General features: G+C 48.6%; 1 protein-coding gene across 4 annotated transcripts; it reads left to right on the plus strand.

The window, feature by feature from the left end:
* Window positions 1-437: 437 nt before the first annotated feature.
* Window positions 438-20307, plus strand: LOC133353263 (VIP peptides-like). 4 transcript variants are annotated; one of them, XM_061569364.1, is made up of 8 exons: window positions 438-1090; window positions 2322-2437; window positions 5365-5508; window positions 9461-9562; window positions 11906-11971; window positions 15855-15938; window positions 17995-18112; window positions 19740-20307. In XM_061569364.1, exons 2-8 carry the CDS (start codon window positions 2328-2330, stop codon window positions 19752-19754), a joined length of 639 nt encoding a protein of 212 aa, XP_061425348.1. In that variant the 5' UTR covers window positions 438-1090; window positions 2322-2327; the 3' UTR covers window positions 19755-20307. The 4 variants fall into 4 exon arrangements, with proteins under 4 accessions (XP_061425348.1, XP_061425346.1, XP_061425345.1 ...); XM_061569362.1 differs by having other exon boundaries at window positions 438-1091; window positions 2320-2437; window positions 5368-5508; window positions 17995-20307; XM_061569361.1 differs by having other exon boundaries at window positions 2319-2437; window positions 17995-20307.
* The last annotated feature ends 3356 nt before the right edge of the window (window positions 20308-23663 follow it).

Here is a 23663-nt window from a genome sequence, read left to right on the forward strand (position 1 = left end):
TCGCGTAAAAAAAAAAACTTCCGAGTTCGGCAGCCGTTAGTGGGTTTGTTCGTCGCCATGCCTTAGAGGCGTAAGACTATAACAAACTTTCGCGAGCAACCAGCCCCGGCTGTTCGCGCGATACCTAAACGTAAATTAATTCTACCCTTCTTAGTGTACAAAAAATAAAGTGGTCTCGAGCTGCACAACCAAGCGCGCCAGAGCTAAGCGATAAAAAATTTAACTCGCTGAAATGAAGCGATAGTGCAAATACAAAAAATAAAATCGACTTTTTTTTCCACGTGCAAGTCAGCCTCAGGAAGGCTGAACTTTTCCAGCGCAGCGATGCTAAAAATAGCATCGCACGATTCCCCCCCCCCCACCCCCCCGTCGCGGCGAGAATAAATATCATATAAAAATAAAAGAAATTCGATTATTGGCTGCCCATAGCCGCTGTACCCACCCCCTCATCAGACGCGTCAGCACTCATCACCGATGGAAGGACGTTAATTTATTTGAATTGGTAACTTACGAGGATGTGTGCCTGACGCTTTTTGGCATCATTAACCATCTACGCCAACGCGGTTTCTGCGGCTCGCGGGCGGTGCAAAGCCAGGGTTTAGAGATCACGCATCCGCGCAAAGACATCACGAATGACGTCTTTGGACGCTACATATACGTTACTCTGTGGCTTTGGGAAGGGATTCAAAAACCTTGACCGACGTTCACAAGAGGCTACTCCTCGCCTCTCCACTCTGCCAGCGGCTGCAAGCAGACCGCGTTAAATGTCTCGCTTTTATTTTAAGGTTTAGAAGCGCAGCTTAATAAGAACAGGGAGGTGGTGGGTGGGGGGGTGATATATATTCTTTCTTTTTATTTCTCGCACTCCGTTTCTCTCTCTCTCTCCCTCTCTCTCTCTATCCCTGCCTCTCCCACTCTCGGGTCGAGCGAATACGCCAAATAGCGCAGATAGCCAGGCGTGGCGATCAGCACCCGTGCAGTGTGGACAGCTCCTGGCTGGTGAAGAGCCGAGAAAAGGGAGCGACTGAGAAATCCGTTCCTCTCTTTTACCGGCAAGCCCAAAAGACAAAACCGCGAACCAGCAAAGCACGTAAGTCGATTTCATTTTTAGAGCCGTTGTGTGTGTTTTTTTAAGCAACACGCATTAAACTGAGCCGCTTATGTACCGAAACGCTGCCTCGATTACGGTCCGCGTTTCTCTCTTTGTAGAAATCATTTGCTCGGTCTGTTTGCGAGATCAATGCACGCAGCTGGAAGGATTGTTTTTTTTTGCAGGGCTTGTGTTAACTGGAAGATAAAGTGACGGATCTTTTACAGCTGCTGTTATTGCTTGTATAAACTGCTTATCCCTCTGAACGTTGTTTAATGTGTTTATAATTTCACTACCCTAATATTACGATTAACTTAATGGGTACGTAGTTTTTTTTTATAAACACAGATACACATTTAGAATTAAACGTTATTATTGACAAGTAGACGATCCGTTGAAATCAGGAGTTACGGTGTTTGTTTATCGGGAGATCTGGGTTGAAATGGATGATTCAATAGACAACAGCAACACGCCACATTCCAACGCGGGGAGTCCAAACATCGCGGAGAGAGCAGCAACACGCAGCAGCACTGTTCAGTATGTTTTATTAAATGCGACTGAAAGGTGTTTTTTTAGGGGGCTAAGCGCCTTATTTTGTATCACGAGACGCGGCGAGTCAAGCGGATTAAGTTCACGGCGAAGGAGCGCGCGGGGAGTTAATCTCTTGCGTACAAAAGTCTCGAGAGAATTTGCAGAGTTAACGGCGGCTCACGCTTAGTGGCGCGGCGTCTCAACGCAGCCTCGGACGCGTGCCATGGATAAAAAAAAAATCGAAAAAGTCCCCTCCGCGCCCGGCGCCAAATTCAAAACACGGCGCTCGGATGGGTAATCCTCGAGTCGCAAACGCCTCCTCCTCCTTCTACTACGACGGCCGGCTGCCGCCTGCCCCAGCCGACAGACAGGCTAGAGGTGGAGGAGGAGCGAGACGCAACGAGTTGAACATTAAAGATCAGCCACAGTAGCGGGTGCGACTATGGCCACGCAACCAAAACTGTTGACCGCGTAGCAACAAGCGCGTAGTCTGCGCAACTTCAATGGAGGAGGAGGAGGAATATGAACACGACACGAACGCGCTTTCTTTCTCTCCTGAAGACCTCGCGCCGTGGCCAGCAGACCTTGACATCGGCATTTAGCTCATGAAACATCTTGCCGTTGTGCGCTCGGATAGAACAGTGCAACATGTCTGCCCCCCCCCCCTTCCCTTGTCTCCCTCCTCGTGTGACTGCCGCAGCGCGGAATGATGACTTGCAAACTGCCTTACCAAGCCGTCATGCTGCTGTCCATCGCCACTCTGCGCTATCACGGTGCCTGCTGCCTGGCGGCTGTTCCTCCATACCCAACGGCGCGGTAAGCACGCGACTTTCACTCGGCTGAAAGACAAAGATCCCCCGCGTAGCCTTGACAGACTGTTGGGGCAAGTGCTGTTAGCGAGAGCCCCCTATGAAGGCCGGCACGGCACACGCGGGGATGGGTGGCCAACACCACGCCCGACCGCCTTTGTCTCCGCAGTGGCGATGTTTATACACCACACCAAGTACTCATTTGAGGCTGAGTCGACCTAGGGGAGGCCCAGGACCAATTAAATTAATCGTCACGTTGGTCGTGAGAGGGAATCGGACTTGGTTCACCGGGTTTGTAGCACAGTGCGCTAACCATTACATCACAGCTCCCCACTCATGTGGTTATCACACACGCACACAAACACACACGTATACACACGCAGACATACACAGACACGTATAGGTGCACAGCAAATACACACGTATAAATACAGATATACATACGTGTGTACACAAATATACAAGCTGTACACAGGCACGGGTACATAGACACACAGGTACAGAGGCTAACATACACGCAAAGGTAAAGCGACATAAGGGTTGAGTCGACCTAGGGGAAGCTCAGGACCGGTTCAGATAATTGCCACTGATGTTGGCCGTGAGCAGGAATCTAACTCAATTCACCCGAATCGTAGCGCAGTGCGCTAACCACGAGCGCTCCCCAGACACAGAAATACGTACAAAGACACACACACACACACAGGTTCAGAGGCAAACACACACAGACAGGCACACACATCGGTACACATATATAAATATGTACATAGTTACAGAGAGACACACGCATACGTACATAGACAACACACAGAGGTACACGGATACGTACACATTGACACACATACACACACACAGGTCTACCGACGTACAAGTAGCGGTGCATAGACACACACGCAGACACGTGGACGTCAGGGTAGACAACGCACAGATGTCGCCTTCTTTTCACCGTCGAGACCGCTGGGGCTGACGCAGCAAGCGAGCAGCAAGCGGTGTGCACAGCACCACGCCCGACCGTCTTTGTGTCTCTCCCGGTGCCATTTGTTGACACATCGCACACAGACAGTCGATCTAAGTAAGGGAAGTCCAGCAGGACAGCGTTCAGGGCACGTGGTTGCCAAAGGAATTACCCTCGGCCAGGGATTCGAACTTAGCTCGCCGCGGATTTGGCGTCGCATTTGGGTTGGCGCTATGCCGTTGTATCGCCTCTGTGGCACGGCGCAAAAAAAACACGGCACGGCCAGTAATGGCCATAGGGCGTGTTGCTTAACACTGATGTCCGACTATCAGTAGCAGCAGCAGCATTCCGCATACGCATATGTCCTGGGGGAATTAAATTCAATTAAAGAGCAACAGATTCGCTCAACAACGAAAAAAGCACGTAGCTCTCACGGCCTTTCCGTGCAACCCAACGTGCATCGGTGGTGGTGGTGGGGGGTTGAACGCATTCCCTTCCACTCCGCCTCGAATACAACTTTGCACGGGGCTCTGAATATTTCATCGCTTTTGCCTTTCTGGGGCCGTAATTGCATCTCTCGCCGCCGCAGCTGCGATCCCCTGTAGGGCTGATGGGAGGGTGGGAGGGTGGTGGATGGACCTAATCTCATTGGGAACAATATTCGCGGATCATTTTACACAGAGAAACGCTGTGGGTTGGTGGGTGGGTGGATAGGTGGGTTGTGGAGGGGTGGGTGGGTGAGTGGTTGGTTGGTTTTCTCTCGCGTCTATTAGCGCGCTACTGGCGGGGAACGATCATTCTCGTTAAATTGACCAAATACATCGGCCCAGCAATTCAGGCGCTATCGATTATGCATGCGAGCACGCAAACACGTTCCTGGGACGCTCGTTAATTTTGATGGCTCCGCTTTCCGCTCTCTCTCTCTCTCTTCTGTCTCTCCCTCTCTCTCGGACTTCTCGGCCACACGGACTTTCGATTGCTCGTCAGCTCGTAACCGGCTACGAGAGGATGGAACTTGCAACAGCAACAAAAATGCACGCCCGACAATAAGGGCGTCCTCATTATTTCTGTTTGTTTTGCTCGCTCGCAAAGGTCCGCCCTCGCAACACTGCCTTGTTTTATGTGAGCGTTGTAAAATTGTATTATTAGTCACCGATGTACGGAATATTGGTCGTATTATACAGCGGCGCGTGTGTGTTTATATTCGTGTGCGTGTGTTTTTTATGTGCGTGTGTGTTTATATGCGTGTGTGTTTGTATGTATGCGTGTACGCGCATGTATGTGCGTATGTATGTATGTGTGCGAGCGGTAGCGTGTTGGGGTTAGCTCACGGCCAACACCACTGGCAATTACCTAAAATTTGTCCTGGACCTCCCCTAGGTCGACTCAGCCTCAATTGGGTACCCAGTGCGGTGTGTAGACATCGCCGCTGGAGAGACAAAGGCGGTCGGGCGTAGTGCTGGGTATCCACCCCCTCGTGTGCCTTACCGGCCTTAAACGGCGCTCGCTAACAGCACTTGCCCCAACAGTCTGTTGAAAGGCTATACGGGGGATCTTTGTCTAATTGCACTTTGGGGCATTGGACCACCATCATTAGACGAATAGGGCCACTCGCCAACACTTGTATCTCGATGATTGACGGTGATTACAATTGCGGTAAATTGAAGATGATAATGATGACGATGGAGTGATGATAACGGTTGACAAAATTACGATGAAATGTGACGACGATGTTGCTGCAGATGCTGATGATGGTGCTCTTACTGTTGCAAACGCTGGCGATGGTAATCTAATTGATGCCCACGCTGGTGACGAAGATTGCGATGATGATGACTCTGACCGAGCAAGCATTACGCAAACACGACATATACCATCATCACCACCGCTACCTCCATCCATCATCAATAACCGAAATCACCACCGCCATCACCACCCCCATCACCACCACCAAAATCATCCCCCATCACCATCATGTTTCCCAGCAGCCTGGGCAACGACTTGGACTACGAGCCGCAGTTGGGTTCGTTCGTCGGGGAGGACGCCCCGCCCGACGGAGTCGACCCGCCCGAGAGCCCCGTTCAAGACGATCACGCCCTCTACGACCTCCTCTACAACGCCATGAAGAGGTAACGGACACACCGACACCGCCATCAAAAATCGACGTTTCGGGCAATGGCCTTTCTTCGGAGCACATTGAACAGGTTGTTGGATCGATGGGGGGGGGGGGAAGAGGGAATGGACACACTCGGAGCCCCCCAGACAGTCACGGCTCATTCACAGCTCATCCCGTACAGCTCCATCACCCACTGCGTTACAATCGATCCAATTGGACGGCTTAATGATGATCGGCTGCTGCTGCTGCAGTTTGTTTGTAACCGACGTTAATTGGTAAGCACGTGTCCGATCGAGTCGTGGCGTATCTTTGAAATGTCTGCCGCATTTCGCGACGAAGACCCTTCACCTCGGTGCAGTATCGGGTGTTTGTACATCAATGTCGTATTGATAGCTAACGAAATAAAACGTGTAACTTGTGACTTAGAATCCAAAGATACAAATCTAAGTAGTTGGTCCGCAGATAAAACTAAATTTGTGGCAGCAGCTCTACGGTTGCGTTTTGCCCAGGAACGTTTTGAGATTGAACTGCAACCAAACCTCGCATCCTCTCCTGCTCAACCTCTCCACCACGTGCCAATAACTTGCTAATAAAACTCGAGAGTGCTCGTAAGTATGTGCGCGTGACCTTTGATAATTCGGCAGCGATACAGTATTGCATACCTGCGCGTATGAATGCTCTGGGTTTTTTTTTGTGTATATGCAAATAGGCGAGGGGCGCTTGGGACTCAAGGTCCATCTCAATATATTTCGAGGAAGAGAGATCCGGCGAGAACCGTTGTGAAGGCATCCTTCAAATACTGGCTAAGCCCTCTTGGGAGCTCCCTCGTGGCTATACAGAGCGATAGGCGCAGTCCCGTGGAAGCACCGAACGCGTAGCATCGCCCCCTCATTTATAAGGCAATAAAATTCGAGAAAACGGCTTTTGCGTGTGTGAGATTTTGATCATCCATAGTCATAGACAGTCATCTTGACGTTCACGGGGACTGTTTGACCATACTTCACCACGCCGGTCAGTGCGGGTTGGTAGTAAAGAGGGCTGTGGTGGGTGAGTGGGGGGGGCAGGCGATTCAGAAATCACTCGCAGTGCTGAGGCAATGCGCTAGCCACTAGCGCCACCGCTCTGCAATACAAAAAAATCCAAAGTCCCGGTGGAATGGCCTAGCGTTAAACGCGTTCGCCGCCGCTTCGTGAAGATAATCGCGATTCCGATCTCACGGCCGCCCCGAGTAACAACTGCGGGAGGAGCATCCCTAAAAATACGCGCCGTCTGCTTCAGCAGTGGTCCTTAGAGACACACACGTATACTACCACGATTTTATTATTATTTTATCAGGTGAGGCCAACTGAGCTAGATTGGCTCTTTATTTCAGCATTCACCCTGGACATCGCAACATGATGGCCCAACAAAGTCGCGTATTGTCGAAATGGGACCTTTTTATTTTTATTTTGCCAGTGTCAAAGTATGAACCAATAAGAAACAAGTCTGACACTCGTGAGACAAAGCCAGGCCAATCTGTTTCCCAGACATTGACATATATTATCAGGGCATGTTTGTTTGCATGTTCACCACAAGGACTGTGTGTGGTTAGTGTAGACTTGATTCATTGCAAAATGTTTCTATTTGGTGTTTGAACATCGTAACACACCCGCTGTTTCATTTATAGAAATGGGCAAAAAAACACAACCCTATTCTTATGTTTTCATCTGGCGGGGATTTACAGCGGCAGGCAAATAACTCGAAACGCGGCAGTCTCATGCCCCCCCCCTGTTCTGGCGAAAAAAACCCACTTGGCAGGAAGCCTCCTCCTGAAAGGGAAAAGAAGACGAAGCCGCGTGCCACTCGGTGAGACTGTTGGTGGGTTGAAGCCAGCGGACTTCAAATAAATACTAGCAGAGTGGTGATTCACCCAAACCGCCGTCTTTGCGCGTGCAATGATGCTGGCAACAGGGTTAGGGGACAGGGATGAGGTGATCGCTGTGCCACACACAAAAAAAACAATTGTTCCCGGTTAATAAATATTATTTTCCAATTGCTTATTTCTTAAAAGTACAGAAAAGGCTATCATTCCCCAGAAACTTTGCTTTTGTGACCAGGACATTGATATTTTGAAATGTACATATATTCAATGAGAAAACGTGGTGTGCATTTGTGTCATTCCTTCACGTTAAGTCCTGGGCACAAAAGCAAAGTTTGTGGGGAATAATATAAATTTTCTGTATTTTCTAATTGCTCACGAGGCATGAGCAATTAGAAATTAACACTTACTACCCAGGAACAAAAATCGTGTTACATAGTGTAATAACACTGGTCAAGAAAAAAAAATCATTTTTTTCTGGCCTGGACTTTTGCAGCTGTTTTAGACTAATTTCAGAGTGCTGATTCCAAATCTGATCTCAGATTTGCTCTATCGCATCATTTTGATGCTATCGACATACCCCATTGTCATTTATTTTACCTGAAATTAACTCTGTCACTTATTATTGCAAGTTGTTGCGAGTCAGTGACTGCTTTAGTGTTAAAATATGGTGCTGTATTTTTAGGATAGTGTGTTTATAATATCATTTTATGTAGATATCCACATTTATTTAATATTTTTCTCCTGCAGTTTTGATTGAAAATGCAATATTTGATGTGATAGACAAAAACTGATGCCAGATTTGGAATCAGCACCAAAAATTTACATTAAAACCGTTAGAATACCTTATGCCAGAAACACTGTGTTGACCAGTGTAATCTACAAAACGTTACGCGCGCGTGCAGTCGCGCAGTTCGCGATGCATTTTTCCGCGAAGGAATTTGCCAACGCCGTCTCTGAGCGAGCGAGCAATAGCGCACACGCGGCTCTCTGCCACCGTGTCGGAGTGGAGCGGTGGCGCATCGGTTAGCGCCGCAGCTGGCGCCGAGTTCCATTCCCCCTTTTTTTCCCTGTGCCCCTGCCGGCTCGCTCAGGCTGCTGCGGCGGCGTGGTGAAGTATGGTCAAACAGCCCCGACACAGCGTGGGGACGGGGGCCTTCATTCGAGCAGTGGATGGTCAAAGAGCTTTCGTAAATAACAATAGGAATCGTGATGATACGCTGTGTTATGGCTTTCTGACAGTACATTTATTGCATTGGCGAGACTCGCTGTGTCATCGCCTAAGGGCGTTTATGTCATATCGGTACCGACTCATTGCACGTATCATGTTACATTACGTATCCTGTGCTATGCGTGCGTAAGTGGATGGTATCTCATTAATGTTATCCGATATCTCTCTCTCTCTCGTTTGACGCCTTGCTGCTGTTCACATATACAAAGATAAAGATCCCCTGGCGTATAGCCTCGCAGACTGCCGGGGCAAGGGCTGTTAGCGAGCACCTATTAAGGGTCGGAAGGCACAGCACTCAATGGGTCCGTTTGGCCACCTGCACGCCGGGCCGCCTTTGTCTTCCCAGCGCTCATGTTTATATATCATACTCATTCCAGGCTTAGTCGACCGTGAGAGGTGTTTGGACCGTTTTCAGACACTACTCGCCACTGATGTTAGCCGTGGCCCGGAATTCAACTCAGCTCTCTGTTTGCGCTACTGCTCTCAATGATATGAACACAAAGACAAAGATCCCGCGTACCGTATAGCCTTAACAGACTCTAGGGGCAAGTGCTATTGGCGAGCACCTATGAAGGCGGGCACGGCACACGAGAGCATGGGTGGCCAGGACCACGCCCGGCCGCCTTTGTATCCCCAGTGGCGACGTTCACACATCGCACCAGGCTCAGTACTCATCTGAGGCTGAGTCGACCTAGGGGCAATCGAACCCGGGACGCCAGGTTCGTAGCGCAGCGCGCTAACCGCTTCACTACCGCCCTCCACACACACAAACTCGTATGCAATGTTACAGAACACAAATGACCTTACCAGTGAATGTTACTCTTGTTTATACACAGTATATATCCCCACCTCCCCACCCTCTCTTCCCCCCGACAGAACGGAGAGACACGCGGATTCCATCTACACCCATTTCTACAGCAAGTACTACGGCAGAAAGGCGGCCAAGAACATATTGAGGAAATTAATTGCTGGAAAACGGTAAGAGGAAGAGGCCTCTTCTTGGTTCTTTCGGTAAAGTCACGTAGTAGGGAAGTAATAAAATAATAAAAATAAAACATAATAAAATAATTCTCACGACGTTTCGGCCACAACGCAAGCAGCCGTCCTCAGGTGAAGAACATGTCTGTCGATAAGACAGAGTCTAAATGACACGTCTTAGGCTATGGAGTGTCTATTTAAGCTGTGAGGGAGGAGGAAGAGAGCCTTGACAAAATAATTTGCATTTGAAAAGGAATTTAGGAAGAGGCCTGTCTACGCACGGGAGGGCACCAATGAGTGTGTGTGTCGGGGGGCATGGGGGTGCAGCAGACGTCGTTACGCTATACGGGCTTTCAGGTCCGTGCCGTCCCCTTGGGTACGGCGAATCGGAGCAATCGCCCCGGGCCCTGCACTTTGGGGGGCGGGGGGTGCCTCGCTTTGACGTCACGGCGTCTGATGTAATCATTTCGGTTTAGTTTGAAAGCGTCGCGGTGACCACACGGCGTGGTTTGCCCCGGGCCCCGGAACCCCCCCCCCCCCACCCACTATGCTCTCCACTATTGAAAGCCATAGCTTTTGGTACGGCATCATATCTCACCTCAACAATATCCTCATTACATCCCTGCACTTCACGCGTGCCTCCAAGCATCTCTCATCGATATTTATATATTTTTTCAAACGAACACAATTTGTTATATACAGCACTGTGTATACATTGGGTAGTGCTGTATGTGTGTTCCGTGTTAAATTCCATTGGCACAGATTTAGTCGGAGATATACATCGGAATAAATGCATGAATGGGAACTTACCGCGTTCGTTTAAGGTAATAACCCTCAGATATTAAATGGAGATCTCCCCATACTATGCCGGTCACGTGAGTAGTTTGGCCATACTTCACCACGCAGGTCAATGTGGGAACATGAGGGGGGTTTGCCTCGGATTTGTTCAGATACCACTCGCTGTGACTGGCAAAATTGAACTCAGCTCACCAGGTTCATCGCCACAGTGCCTTAATTAATAACTGTAACACGGCAAGCATCCACCGCTACGGGATACATAAAATGAATTCGGCTGACGTTTCGGGGCACTACTCTTCTTCAATTCATGTGTTGGTAAATAAAGCATAAAATACACGTCCACACAGGGAAACGATCAAAAGAGACTGATGGTTTGGGCAAAGCCTCAAGAAGGTGTTAGGAAAATCGCCGCTGCCCTATAGCATCATCCGCCCGGTGCTGGTAGTATATCTGTTTAAATGACGGCGGGAAATTACAAACGCAGTTGATGCCTCTTCTCTTCATCATCCCAACGAGGTTCGCTGTACTGCGGAGTCGCTGAATCAATAGCAAACAAACAAAACAAAAACCCACATCGCAAAAGCTGAAGCCCTCTGCTGAAGCATAACGCACAGACTCCCGTAAGAGGGGATCACAGGGTGCGACACGGCCACACATAACTGCCTCGGTGCGTACATTGGAAAGGGTAATTTGTGTTGTTGTTGCTGTAGATGTTCGGGTACGGACGTGTAGAAAAACTAAAATAGATCCCTTAATTCTAGACTGAACCCCCACCACCATCAACCTACCACCATCAACACCACGCGGAAATTGACAATCAGGCGCTACAAGCGTCTAAAAGTACTGGAGGAGCTGGTTGACCGATCGCTAAATGAACCTCAGGTTCCGTTACGTTTGTAAAGTCAGTCCCGCTCTCGTCATCGGACACGGTAATAGTGGACAAGCTGAGCACTGCCCCTCCTCTCACCCCCCCCCCCCCCACCTCAACTCCGATTGCAGAGCGCTGAGGACCAGCCCAGTGCGTTCTTATCGAGACCTTCAGCAAAGTCGACGAAGAGATTTGGCGGGATGGGGCAAAATGTGGGAAATTAGTGTGTTTTTCTGCAGGCGTTTGCATGGCGGTTTAAAAAAAAAGTCCGTGATATGTGAACTTTCTCTTATTTAGATTTTAAATATAACGTGATGAGCGATGAAAATTGTCCCAATGGGAATAGTTCAACATTGTGGTCGATAAGATTGTGATAAGGACTGGGTTAATGTGTTTGAAGGTCGGTCATCATCTGAAAAGAGTCGTGTTTTGATGCAATGTTGGCAACAGCTTCCTTAATCTAATATCAAAAAAGCATTTTCTTTTTGGGACAAACATTACATAAGAGAGGCATTTTGCCAAGATGACAACCGCTGCTCATAATATATGTATTATCGTCAATTGTTAATGGGAACAAATTGACCAAGATGTTACCCGATCATCGCTTTTGCATTTAGAGTGCCCCATCCAATTTTTAGTGACGTACCCACAATGCAACCCGCATTTCTCTTCCCTAGAACGTCACGAGGACAGAAACGACAGCGCATGTCCGGAGACACCTACCCTGATCGTGTCGGCCACTTGTGAGCAGCTCCTATTATAATTATTATGAGGTCTACGGGCAGTGAGACAGGGGTGCACGTCTCTAACTGGTTGGACATCAGGGCGAGGATAGCCGTGACGCAGAGAGGCAAAGGAAGACAATCAATGACTTACGAACGGTATACTTGCTGATGCTGCGTTGGCAAATCTCAACCCATTCGTCAATGACACCGTAACCTTAAAAAGTAAAGTAGACCATTGGCGATGGTCTGGGCCAATGGCCCTTCTGCATAGCGCATAGGGAGGTGAGAGAGACGGAGAGGGTTGGAGTTGGAGGAATGTGCACTGCACTATGGGGCCTGACGATAATTACATTTTTAAGAAAGTTTTTGCGGATAAACACTTTTAAAAATCGTCGTACGGAAATTTGCCGAACAGGTAGCCACAGAGTAGCAAACAAAAGCCCCTTCAATAGCTAAAACAAAGCGTGACTAAATGAACTAATTTGCGTGAACAATCTGACACGCATCACCTCGCAAATATCCTCTATATTTTTTATAAATCTCTCACAGCCCGAGCGACAGCCCGAACAGATTCCTCTGATCCTGCCCATCGCCACGCGCACTGCTGCGCGCGCGCGTGTTCGTGCGTGCGTGCGAAAGCTCTCTCGTGTGGCAAAAGACAGAGACCTCCGCTTGTCTCGCCCTCGCCTGTCAGCGCCACTCAATTCATATCCAGAAGCCGCATCCATCCCGGCCAAAGCGGGGCAATTCAACTTCGCCTGGGAACGCGTTGGCCGTTCGCTCCGTTTCATGGGGTTATCTGTCGCGAGCAAACAAAAGCCGTTATCGGTTCCCGTGAGCGCGAATTCGTCCATGGCGGTGAAAAGCAACCCTCGCCGCACGCCACCACAAACCCCCAACTCCCCCTAAAGCGGCACAGGGGTGGGACGTGCCAAGACGATGACAGTTGGGCACAGTCCATCCATCCATCACAGTCTTTGTTCAGGGAAAGTGAGGGCTCGATGAAAAGCACTTTTATTCTATTCAAAAGAGACCTGGGTGACAAAGCGATCGATTGCAAAGCAACGGTGCACGGCGTGGCGCAACGTAGGGCAGCTTACATAAATAAACAACAAAAACCGCCATTCGCCACTAAGTGGCGGCGACATCACCACGGCGCTTGTGCCAGGCTAAGTGCACTTTAAAGCTACGTGAAACGTCGAACGCCCGATGGAAGGAGGTCACGAGGCAGATCTACAGGACCGACGAATAAAGACATATATAGGTTATGAATAAAACAATCGACAAATTACTTTATTAAGGCAGATCCATACCTTGTATGAGCATCTGTAATAATATGACAGATGCATGGCAGAATAGACGAGAGACATGGGCGCCCTAAAAACGATTAACCAATCGAGCCATGATGTATATTAACGATTTACTGTTTTATTTATTTTACCGTTTAAGGCCCACTGAGCTTTGTAGCTCTTTTTCAGAAGCGTCCTGTCCATCACAAATGAGAGCTCAACGAAGTGGCTCATCACGTCGGACATTTATAGCAGCCAAATACTTTAACAACACGTGATGTTGATTCTAAATGTGGAGGGAAAAACCGGAGGAATCGGATAAAACTCCACACGACCACGGGGAGATCAGGAAAACTCCACAAATACAGCCAGCGTAAGGGTCGGGATCAAACTCACGACCTCCTGTATACCAGGCGAGGTAGTTAACATTTCGCCACCAAACGGACTCCTCGTTCACCCCAGATGTCTAGATTTGAAGCTTTCGTGACTGCAAGGATTCATATTCTTAGGTTTTTTCGGTAAAGTCACAGTAGGTAAAAAAATTAAAATCCACCTGAAGAGGGAAGCTTGTGTTGCCTCCGAAACGTCGTAATTTGTATTTTATTTTTTTACCGTTATTAATTTTAATAAAAAATATTTGACCTACTTGACTTTACTGAAAAAACCTAAGAATATCACCCCAGATTTGTCTTCGTTAACCATCGTCATCTTGAGCGGTTGAACTGGGCAGGTGCCGATGTGAGTGCCAGGGGGTTGCGGCGTTGACACGAACGCTGGGGTCACCCCGATGCTGCTCTAACGAGGCGGTTCACGCGATGCCTCCCATTGAGAATCGGCGAGCCGCAGAGGTGGCCCCGTCTTGCCTCGGGGGGGGGGGGGGGGAGGTCAGAGCAAACCGAGCCACAGGCTACAGAGAGGCTCATTTCGAAACCGGGTCTCAGCCAGGCGCCCGCGCAATAGAGGCCAGACGTTATGTCGGGCACTTTTGCCGCTGAAATAAATCGAATCTAAAATCGAATCTGTCAAAGAGCCGCCCTCAAGTGGAGCGAGTTGATGGTCTCGGCCGGGTCACTCCCAGCCACACGAAAACCAAAAAATTTTGGCCCGTGATTTATTTTATTTTATTTCTAACTACGTGACTTTACCTAAATAACCAAAGAGTATGGATTCCTGCAGTCACGAAAGTTTCAAATCAAGACCGTATTTATGTATTATTATTTTTTTCACTTGATGACAACCGGGAATCTTTACATCTTGGCTGGGGGACATTTCTCGACGGCAGGGCCCTTTCAGAAAATCCTGCCCGCTGGTGCGTGGATAGCAAATATATCGGGAGCGGCGGCTTTGATCTTTCCTTCCGCAGGACGCTTCTCTTACACGAGGGGTGACGCACCGCCCAGCGGCAGTTCGCCACGCAGCGCCTAATGACACAACACAATGAGGCCCTTCAACAAAAAAAAACATTTTTTTCTGGCCTGGACTTTTGCAGCTGTTTTAGACTAATTTCAGGGTGCTGATTCAAAATCTGATCTCAGATTTGCCCTATCACATTTCATTTTAATGCTATCGGCATACCCCATTTTCATTGATTTTACCCGAAATTAACTCTGTCACATATGATTGCAAGTCGTTGCGAGTCAGTGACTGCTTTAGTGTTAAATATGGTGCTGTATTTTTAGGATAGTGTGTTTATAATATAATGTTATGTAGATATCCACATTTATTTAATATTTTTCTTCTGCAGTTTTTATTGAAAATGCAATATTTGATATCTCAAAAGCCTGATGTGATAGACAAAAACTGATGCCAGATTTGGAATCAGCATCCCAAAATTACCTTACAATCGTTGGAATATTTCGATTTAAAGCTTTCGTGACTGCAGGGATTCATCTTCTTGGTTCTTTCGGTAAAGTTACGTGACTTTACCGAAAGAACCAAGAAGATGAACCGTTGAATTACCTTATGCCAGAAAAAGTGTGTTGACCACTGTTATCAGATGTTGAGGGCAGAGGTCACCGCAGGCTGGTGCGGCTGATGCCACCACTGCTCCCTTCCTCTCTCGCGCTGCCAGATCCTGCAGTTGATCTAAATCGTATCGAGGCGTGTAGTTGTTTTGCTAGCTGCTGTTGTTGTTAAATATGCATACGTAAATAAGACCGAGGATGAAAGCTATTCATAATCAACGTTTTTGGGTTTAGATCGCGTTATTTATAAATGTGTCGTAACCCTTCACCACCCGACACGTTGACAAAAGACACCATTCTGGCGAATTGCCCGATGATGCTGGATGCAATTACCAGCGAAACGTCGTACTCAAATTGTAAATGTTGTGGTTTCACGCTTCAACACACCGGTGGGTTAAAGCAGTGAACTATTTGTCTTTTGTCAACGTGACACTTTTTTACTGATTAGCCGTGTCGGGTGGTGGAGGGTTACGACACATTTATAAATAACGCGATCTAAACCCAAAAACGTTGATTATGAATAACATTGGTCGCGAAAGCCTGCTACGTGTTAAACTGATGAAAGCTACGCGAGAGCGAGAGTCTAACCGGCGTTGTGCTCTCCCCCTTACGTCCACCCCCACCCCCCCACCCGCCTCTTTGTTGCAGCTCGGTGCAAGACGGTGACGATGGCAGCATCGCCGAACCTTCCAAGCGCCACTCGGACGGACTATTCACCGACCTGTACAGCCGGTACCGTAAACAAATGGCCGTTAAGAAGTACCTGTCCACCGTGCTAGGCAAGAGAAAGTACCCCAAGTATAGGCAGAGGGTCAGGCCAAAGTCCAGCCGAATGCGGTGGTATTTCTTCTAGGATTGAAAGGAAAAAAAGAAAGACACCCAGACACCGGTCACCTTACTCGTAGTCAAGTGGACATCACCGTCCCCCACCTCACCCAGCCCACACCTCCGCCACCACCTCCCCCCCCCCCCTCGTGGAAGGAATTTTGCGCGGCTTTTGACATTTTTTTTCAGTTTCGTATTTTAAAAGTTATTTATTAATTACGTTACCGATATGTAGACGTATTTATTTGCGTTCGTAGCTGACACACACACGCACGCACATCCATACATTGTTTTGGGAGTTTTTTTGTTCCTTTGGCTTATTTCGCTCACATCTGCCTGCACTATATTTTTGTACATACATGTATGTAATGATGATAAAAAAAGAGAAAAAAATACTTTAAAAAGAAAAAAATGCACAGGTGGCTACGAAAAAAAGAACAACACCTAACAAAAAAAATAAAAACCAAAAAATGGCAACCGTTTAAAAGAAACTGATCCCCGTTGTCCGTGAAACACTGTAAAATGGACCAAAACCTGCTTTATTAATTGTAAGGCTAAGAACGATACAAACCCACACGAAACCACCTCTCCCGAGCGATTTGTCGTCGTGTGTACGGATTGTTACTTTGTGTCACTCCTATAATTAAAAAACAGCAGCAGCAGCAGCAGCAGCTACACTCTAACTTGATTTGTCGCCCGCTGGGTGTCCGTACACTCTAGAACACAGCCGTCTTGACCGTCGCGAGATGCAATTCTCTCCTTCACCTAATCCTGGCGGGGGGGGGGGGTCGTTACGATGGGCAGAGCGCGCGATAGACACGGCAACCCAACAACGAACGCGACAATCTCACACCAGCGTCAACAAACTTTAAAATTGGACGTGGGGGAAAAAAAAAACACAGCGATTTTGGTAATACTTCAGTTTATGCCGCCAAGATTCAATAATACTACTTAGCTGCAAGTCACGTCTTGTTTGCGTGTAGATTAAAGTTAGAAGGTAGTAGTTAGACTAACATCAGCTTAGATTAGTTAATATGCGAGTTACACGTTTAGTCCTAGTTGTAGCGCGTGTGTGTGTGTAGCCCCAATTTTGTCCGCATAAATGTGAGCATTACCAAAAAAAGGTGGGCGAGCGATCCCTGCAGGCAAGCGAGGTTGTTGTTGTTGTTTCTATCCGTACCCAGTGATTTCCGCGGTGTGCATTTCACGACGTGCCGTCGCTCGCTTGCAGGCTTTTCGGCGCGCCGCGCGCGTGCACGTGCGTGTGTGTGTGTGACAGCAGTGACGTTATTCCCCGCGTAAAGCATTGTGTGCAACTCTGACATTCGGAGAGGCTCTCACAGCGGAGGCGTCGCGGTGACCTTAGCCGCCACCACTGCGCTCAAATCGCTGGCACCCGCATTCGCTCGGGGACGAGGCCGGGATTTCAGCACGTGTTCCTAGATTGGCTGCATCAACCCACCGCTCGGTTTCCAGCGACAGCCACCTGTTACGGCCACACGTACCGTCCGCGCTCAACGCACCCATTGCCCGCGCGCGAGGCTGATTTTTGTTGTTGTTCGCGCAGAGTGAACAGGCGCGCTGCACGGCAACCGCTGCGAGCTGTTAGCCCAGGCAAGTGCGGGCCAGACGGACCCTCGACGAGGAATCAGGCAAAGGCCCGTGAAATCACTCGAGGGTCATCTTGCCAACGTCTCGTGCCAGCGGGCCGCGGCCACGGCGCCATAGAATGAGAGCCAAATTTTCTCCTCTCTCTCTCTCTCTGCAGCTGCATGCCAATAGAACATTTGGATGAACGAGCGGTGGCGGATTGTAAAAAACGTAAAAAAAAGACGTAAACTCAAGACACTTGGTAATGAATGAATGAATGAATGCATGAATACATTACGCGGACGAATAAATAAAGGGACTTGCTGCCGGGTCAGCGTGAATCCAAGCACAGTGTCGTTGTGATTCGCGACAGCTCCCGCGGAGGCTTTGAGCGAGAAGCGCGTGTATCCTCGCTGGCCTCCATGCTGACCGGGCTTAAGCCCATGGACAGAGCGCTGCGCGGACACTTAGTTTCTGCCCTGGCCCCGCCGGTAAGTGTCCTGACCAGACACACCTCGCCTGAGCCCCCGCCAGATTTAATTTGCACTGCCCTAGGGCTTCCCTTCCACGCACAGAGTGACAAACAAAAAGAGAAAAAAACGCCTTTCAGCTGCCCATCAGCGTCAGCTTGCTAGCACGGCCGAGGGCTCGTCCAATTGGGGGGGGTGGGGTGGGAGGGGGGGAACAGACCAAAAAACAAAAATCGATCTTCGGTTTTCGACGAGTCGGTCCGTAGCGTAGCCGCGGCGGGGGGGAGGGGGTCGTGGTGGGGCCACGCGTGTCCGACCACACGCGTGTCCATCCACACGCATGTCCAACCACACGCGTGGCCTACCGCCAGGCGCCCGTCACGCGTGTGGTTAGACCGGAGCCAAAGTGTGCAACCCCCCCACCCCCCAAAATTTGTGGCACGCGTTGTGTCGCCGTCGCACTTCTAGCGGTGGTACAAATTTGCGAGCCCGTTCCTGACCGAAACTAAAATTTGTCTTAACGCGCGGCCTTCCGCGGGCAGGCTTAGTGACGCGCTGGGGTTTTGTCGCTACACATCCGGGCCGTTGTTTCGAAGGCGTAAACAAAAACAACTAAAATTTACGATGGGGGGGAGTGGCAGGGATTGCAATCGATAATTGTATAAGTCACACATAAGCCCTGTTTTGTATTTGTGATGGTAACAGCGAATGTTTGGCTGAACTGTCCTATTTACAACACACGTTTAAACCTGAACATGCCTGTGCAGTGACTACATTGCCGTTTAAAAAAAAAAAAACCTGATGGTGTTTCATTGTGTGTGCGTAGTTTGACGTGCTATATATGCATCGGTTGGATCAGTCATCGTCTATACGCGTTGGCAGTCAATTAAGAAACGAGAGAGAAACAAAAGCGAATAAAATCTGAATTGTGATGCGCAACTTTGTTTATCGCGTTTAACATTCAAGCGCTGTTTTTACGGATGATATAGCGACGCCACTTGAGCTGCTGACAAGTTCGAGTTTGCGTTACGATAAACTGTTACGAGCCTAAACGCTAATGCCGTGGAGACAATTACATATTGACCAGCGCCGCAGCCGCGAATATTTACGAGTTACGATCGGCACGCAAGCCTCGCGAAGGAAGCCTCTCACGCAACGAACATGAATCCGATAACCATCACGGCGCTCGCATGCAGACACGACTGCAAGCGGAAGCGTCTCGGGGCAATTCTCCCGGACCAAATCTTGAATCACTTGAAAAGTGTTTTGTTGTTGTTGTCATTGCTGCCCATGATCCTATTTACAAAGGAAGCTCCCCGCTCCATATTCCGTTGTCGTGATGCTTACTGGGCATGCTCCTGCCGTGCATTGGTTATTCGTGATTGTTGGCCGCGCGGCAGGAGGCGCTTGGACGACGGCAACTTAAGATGCAGTGGCCAGGTCGTCCCCGCTCGCGATCCCACAATCTCGAGCCCACCTCGCGGACAATTCTCTCGCCCTCAATTTTGGGGAGGGTTGCTCTCGAGAGGCAATTTATTAGATGGCATCGAATCTTAGTGGGTATGGGGGTGGAGGGTGGAATAGAAAAAAAAAAGTAAACTTCCGAGTCAATTCAGGCATGCTTACGTCAGCTTTCGTGTGTCTGAAGGCTCTACAGATGTAGAATGAAGACAGCTGTGGCGGCAGTGGCAACGAAACCGGTGTCTTGACAGCCTGACAGACACACACACACACACACGCGCGCACACGCGCGCACGGACACACGGACACACAGGCTATACCCACATGCCTGACCTTAAACATTCCATATATGCTGGTTTACAAGGTTTACAGTAGTCGTAACTGCCTGCTTGTGTTACTGATGTGCACTGTTTACGTAATGGACCTTTTGTTTTGCGTTCACACAAGTGGTGTTTTTTGGACTTGTTTATTGCTAAGGTTTAAAGCAAAATGATAAAGTGAAAACAAAAACATACGTACGTCTATATATAAAAAAAGTTGCACGATTTAGACATTGTCCAGGTTTGTACTGGATCTCCTATGCTTCGATAGTGTGCTTATAGCCAATACTGCGGAATGCACAGTCCATTCCCTCTTAGACACCACAAGTTTACACGGAAACTTCAGATGCACCAGCCGTCAGAATATACAGATCAACTTTATTGCAAAATGTATAGTTTGCGGTCATTAATAAACGTTATCATTTTTAACATGCACTCTGTGTTTCCTGTCGACATTCTGAAACTTCTTCAAAGCGTGGACTTGGGGGCCGAGTTTTTTGTGCGGGGGAGGGGGGGCGGGGGGGGGTCCCTCTTCTCAGGATGCGTCACCGCTCGGCACAACGCATTTGAAAGGGGGCACCCCCCCCCCACCGCCCAGTGGCAGCTGACCTCACCTGCGGCCCAGGTGCTGGGGTCTGCCCTGTGTGTTCAAGTTCAAGTTCATTTATTTATATAGTCCTGTGAGCCATTTGGCTCTTGAATCGGGTGCAACCGCAACAAACAAAAAACTAAAACATGAACAAAAACATCTTAAAGTGACTATGTGACTGAGTGCAAATAGAAAATCCAAGAAAAGACAGCAAAATATTGCAGAAAAAACACCGTACACCAACGCTGTGTGCAAAAATCCCAGTGGGATGCAAGTCAAACAACCAACAACAACCACAAGACAACTTGGACTAAGGCCATCAGTTTAACTCTGTACTACAACAAACAAACATGGCTAAACAAATACACTTTTCGAAATCACCAAAATAAAGCCATGAAAGCAATGAAACAGTGATCATAGGAACTGTGACGGAATTTTCACAATAAATGGCATAAACAACATGTACTACCAAAACCCTGCATGAGTAATCTGTGTGGACCCAGATCGAGTAATTCACGGCCTAGTCTAGGCGCACAATCGCCCGCTCTCTTTTTACTGTGAAAGACACCAACAACCGGGAAGCAGATGACTCGTATTTCGATGTAAAGCTTTCGTAACTTGCAGGGATTAATATTCTTGGTTCTTTCGGTAAAGTCACGTAGAAGGGAAATAAATAAATAAATAAAACCGTATATTATAAAATTATCACGACGTTGCGGCCACAACGCAAGCAGCCGTCCTCAGGTGAAGAAACAGAGCTGTCGAAAAGACAGCGTCTTAATTCACACTGCAGTGTTCATTATTTTATTATTCTATTATTTCCCTTCTACGTGACTTTACCGAAATAACCAAGAATATGACTCATAATTATTTGCGGTTATTACACTCTCAGCAACGACCATTGTTTTTTGGCGAGGGACAAGAAATTAAGTGGGGGTGGTTGGGGGGGTGGGGATGGTGTTGGTGCCCTGGTCAAATTTCCGTCCCCCTCTCTCTTTGTATCCGGGCAACTTGGCTCCCGGGAGCTATGGGTCCCGGTCCAGTTGCTCCGCTCGCACGCTCGATAGGCAGAGGTCGCAAACGGGTTTTGATTCCTTACCCGTACCCGTACCCGGCCGCACCAGGGTCGCAAACGGGTACGGGTATCGGGTACCTGATTGCGACCTCTGGGATGAAGCCATGTTGCAGGCGCGGGTGGGTTGATTCTAGGAACTTGAATTGTGAGAAGAGACAAGACGTTGGGAAATGAGTGACAAACAGTTACTCACCAGTGACTCACGGCCTACCCGTACCCGTACCCGGCCGCACCAGGGTCGCAAACGTGGTACCCGTACCCGTACCCGGCCGCGTACGGGTAGCCGGGTATCGGGTAGGGTACGGGTATCAGGTACCCGGTTGCGACCTCTGCGATAGGGTGGCTACGCGCCACTCAACGCTCACGAGGTACACAGTGGCCATGTCAGAGGCGCTCAGCTGAAGAGGCCCCTGATGAATACAGGCAGCCACCAATGATTACAATTGTGTCGTCTCAGGTCAACCGAGTTTATGGCCTCTGCTCGGAGTTGGTCACCAATTACTGCACGGAAAAAAAAATTCCGGAATTTAACGTTGTTTTTCTTTTTTTCTTTTGTTCACTTAAATCAGTGGAAGTTAATCATTGGTTTTTTACCCTTCTATCTGGCAACAAAACTGACACCTTTTTTACAAGGAGTCATGTTTGCATAGACCACAATACCTGCAGCCATAATGCAAACAAAAAACATAACTCTGATAATATATGCACTGTCCTTGAAGTTGATTGGTCCACACCCGAGACAGCTTTCCTTAGAGCCTAGTCTCACATGGGTTGGACCAGATGACGCCAAAAGGCGCACAACTCAAAGACAATGCATCATCAGAGTATGAGAGCTCGGGGTAAGCATTTACACCATTGGAACCTCATTTGCCAGTAAAAAAACATGATAATTGGTGTTTTTCCCTTTTATCTGGCAACAAAACTGACACCTTTTTTGTTGTTGTTGTGAGCGTGAAGCGTTTGAGCTCGATCGGCGTGCGACGAAGCCGCCTGTTCGCGGACACCAACGAGGAGAGTTGCTCTCGATCTGACTTCGTAAGTAGTGGCGGTGTCATCCTCCCACGACCGGCATGCCGGACAGAGCGGTGAACCGTGAGCTGCATTGGTAGAGAATGGAAGCTGCCTTCATCCCGAGGCACGATGCAGACGGCACCATTTGAATTAAACTTTCGTGTAAATTCGTGCTGTGATGTATAGCGATGCCCCCTTTGGTGGGAGTGCGAGTTTTTACTCGAAAAAATAATTTCATGGAAGGAATTAATCACTTGGGAGGGGAAAGAAGTAAAAAATTGCAAACGCCACTTTGCGTGGTTTTGGCGTTGCAGTCAATAGATAGTTCTAATTAATGTCGAGTAGTTTCACACACGCACAAAAGTGCCAGGACCATTCACACGATGATTTGTATTACCAGCCAACCGCCTCAATTTGTAAACATTCTCATCACCGCTGTGACTCACTTCAGATGAAGTCAACATAATGAGCAATGGGTGGCAAATGCTGCCGAACTGTGCAGCGTCGCATGCCCGGCTCTCTACGAGAGAGAGAGAGGGGAGTGACGACTCAGAGGCGCGGGGAGGAACCACGGACACGCGGGGACGCAGCAGGAGTCACGCGGCGAGGAGCCGCCGGCAACGACTGCCCGAGCTCTGGAATCCTCTTACATATAATAACAAAAACAAAAAACAACTCAACACACTCGCCAATAATGCTGCCAGAAAAAAAAAATATGCAATCGGTGACATTTTCGGGCAATGGCTCTTCTACATAGCACACACACACACAGATGTTAAGGTGTTTTCAGCCAATTCATGAGTGAATATGTGTGGTAGAAAACCGGAAAGCCCATAGAAAACCAAAGCCGGCAAGGGAGCAACGCTCTATCCCCTACAGATGGAACAGGTGGAGTCCAAGTTTGACTCTCCTGCCGTCTCCTTTACGAGCCAAGGTATATATATATATAGTACATCGATGCCCACCGTAAGGGAGTTTCATAACATTTGTGCGGTGATCAACCAACCCTCGCTGTCACCACAGTGTTGAGTTACAAGCCACGCGAATAGCCACCACCAGCTGGTGGAATTGCCACGAATTGGTGTGTCTCATTTATACTGTCAAGTTTGTATGGTT

The sequence above is a fragment of the Lethenteron reissneri genome, chromosome 43 (genome assembly GCF_015708825.2).
Source record: "Lethenteron reissneri isolate LAM-NWPU_2019-01 chromosome 43, ASM1570882v1, whole genome shotgun sequence".
NCBI lineage: Eukaryota > Metazoa > Chordata > Hyperoartia > Petromyzontiformes > Petromyzontidae > Lethenteron > Lethenteron reissneri.

What these genes read in the sequence shown, in the direction of transcription:
- LOC133353263 (XM_061569361.1), top strand. Translation starts at nt 2,328, where the DNA reads ATGATGACTTGCAAACTGCCTTACCAAGCCGTCATGCTGCTGTCCATC. An exon ending in CCTCCATACCCAACGGCGCG is followed by an intron (nt 2,438 to 5,364) that starts GTAAGCACGCGA and finishes CATGTTTCCCAG; the next exon opens with CAGCCTGGGCAACGACTTGG. An exon ending in CTCTACAACGCCATGAAGAG is followed by an intron (nt 5,509 to 9,460) that starts GTAACGGACACA and finishes TCCCCCCGACAG; the next exon opens with AACGGAGAGACACGCGGATT.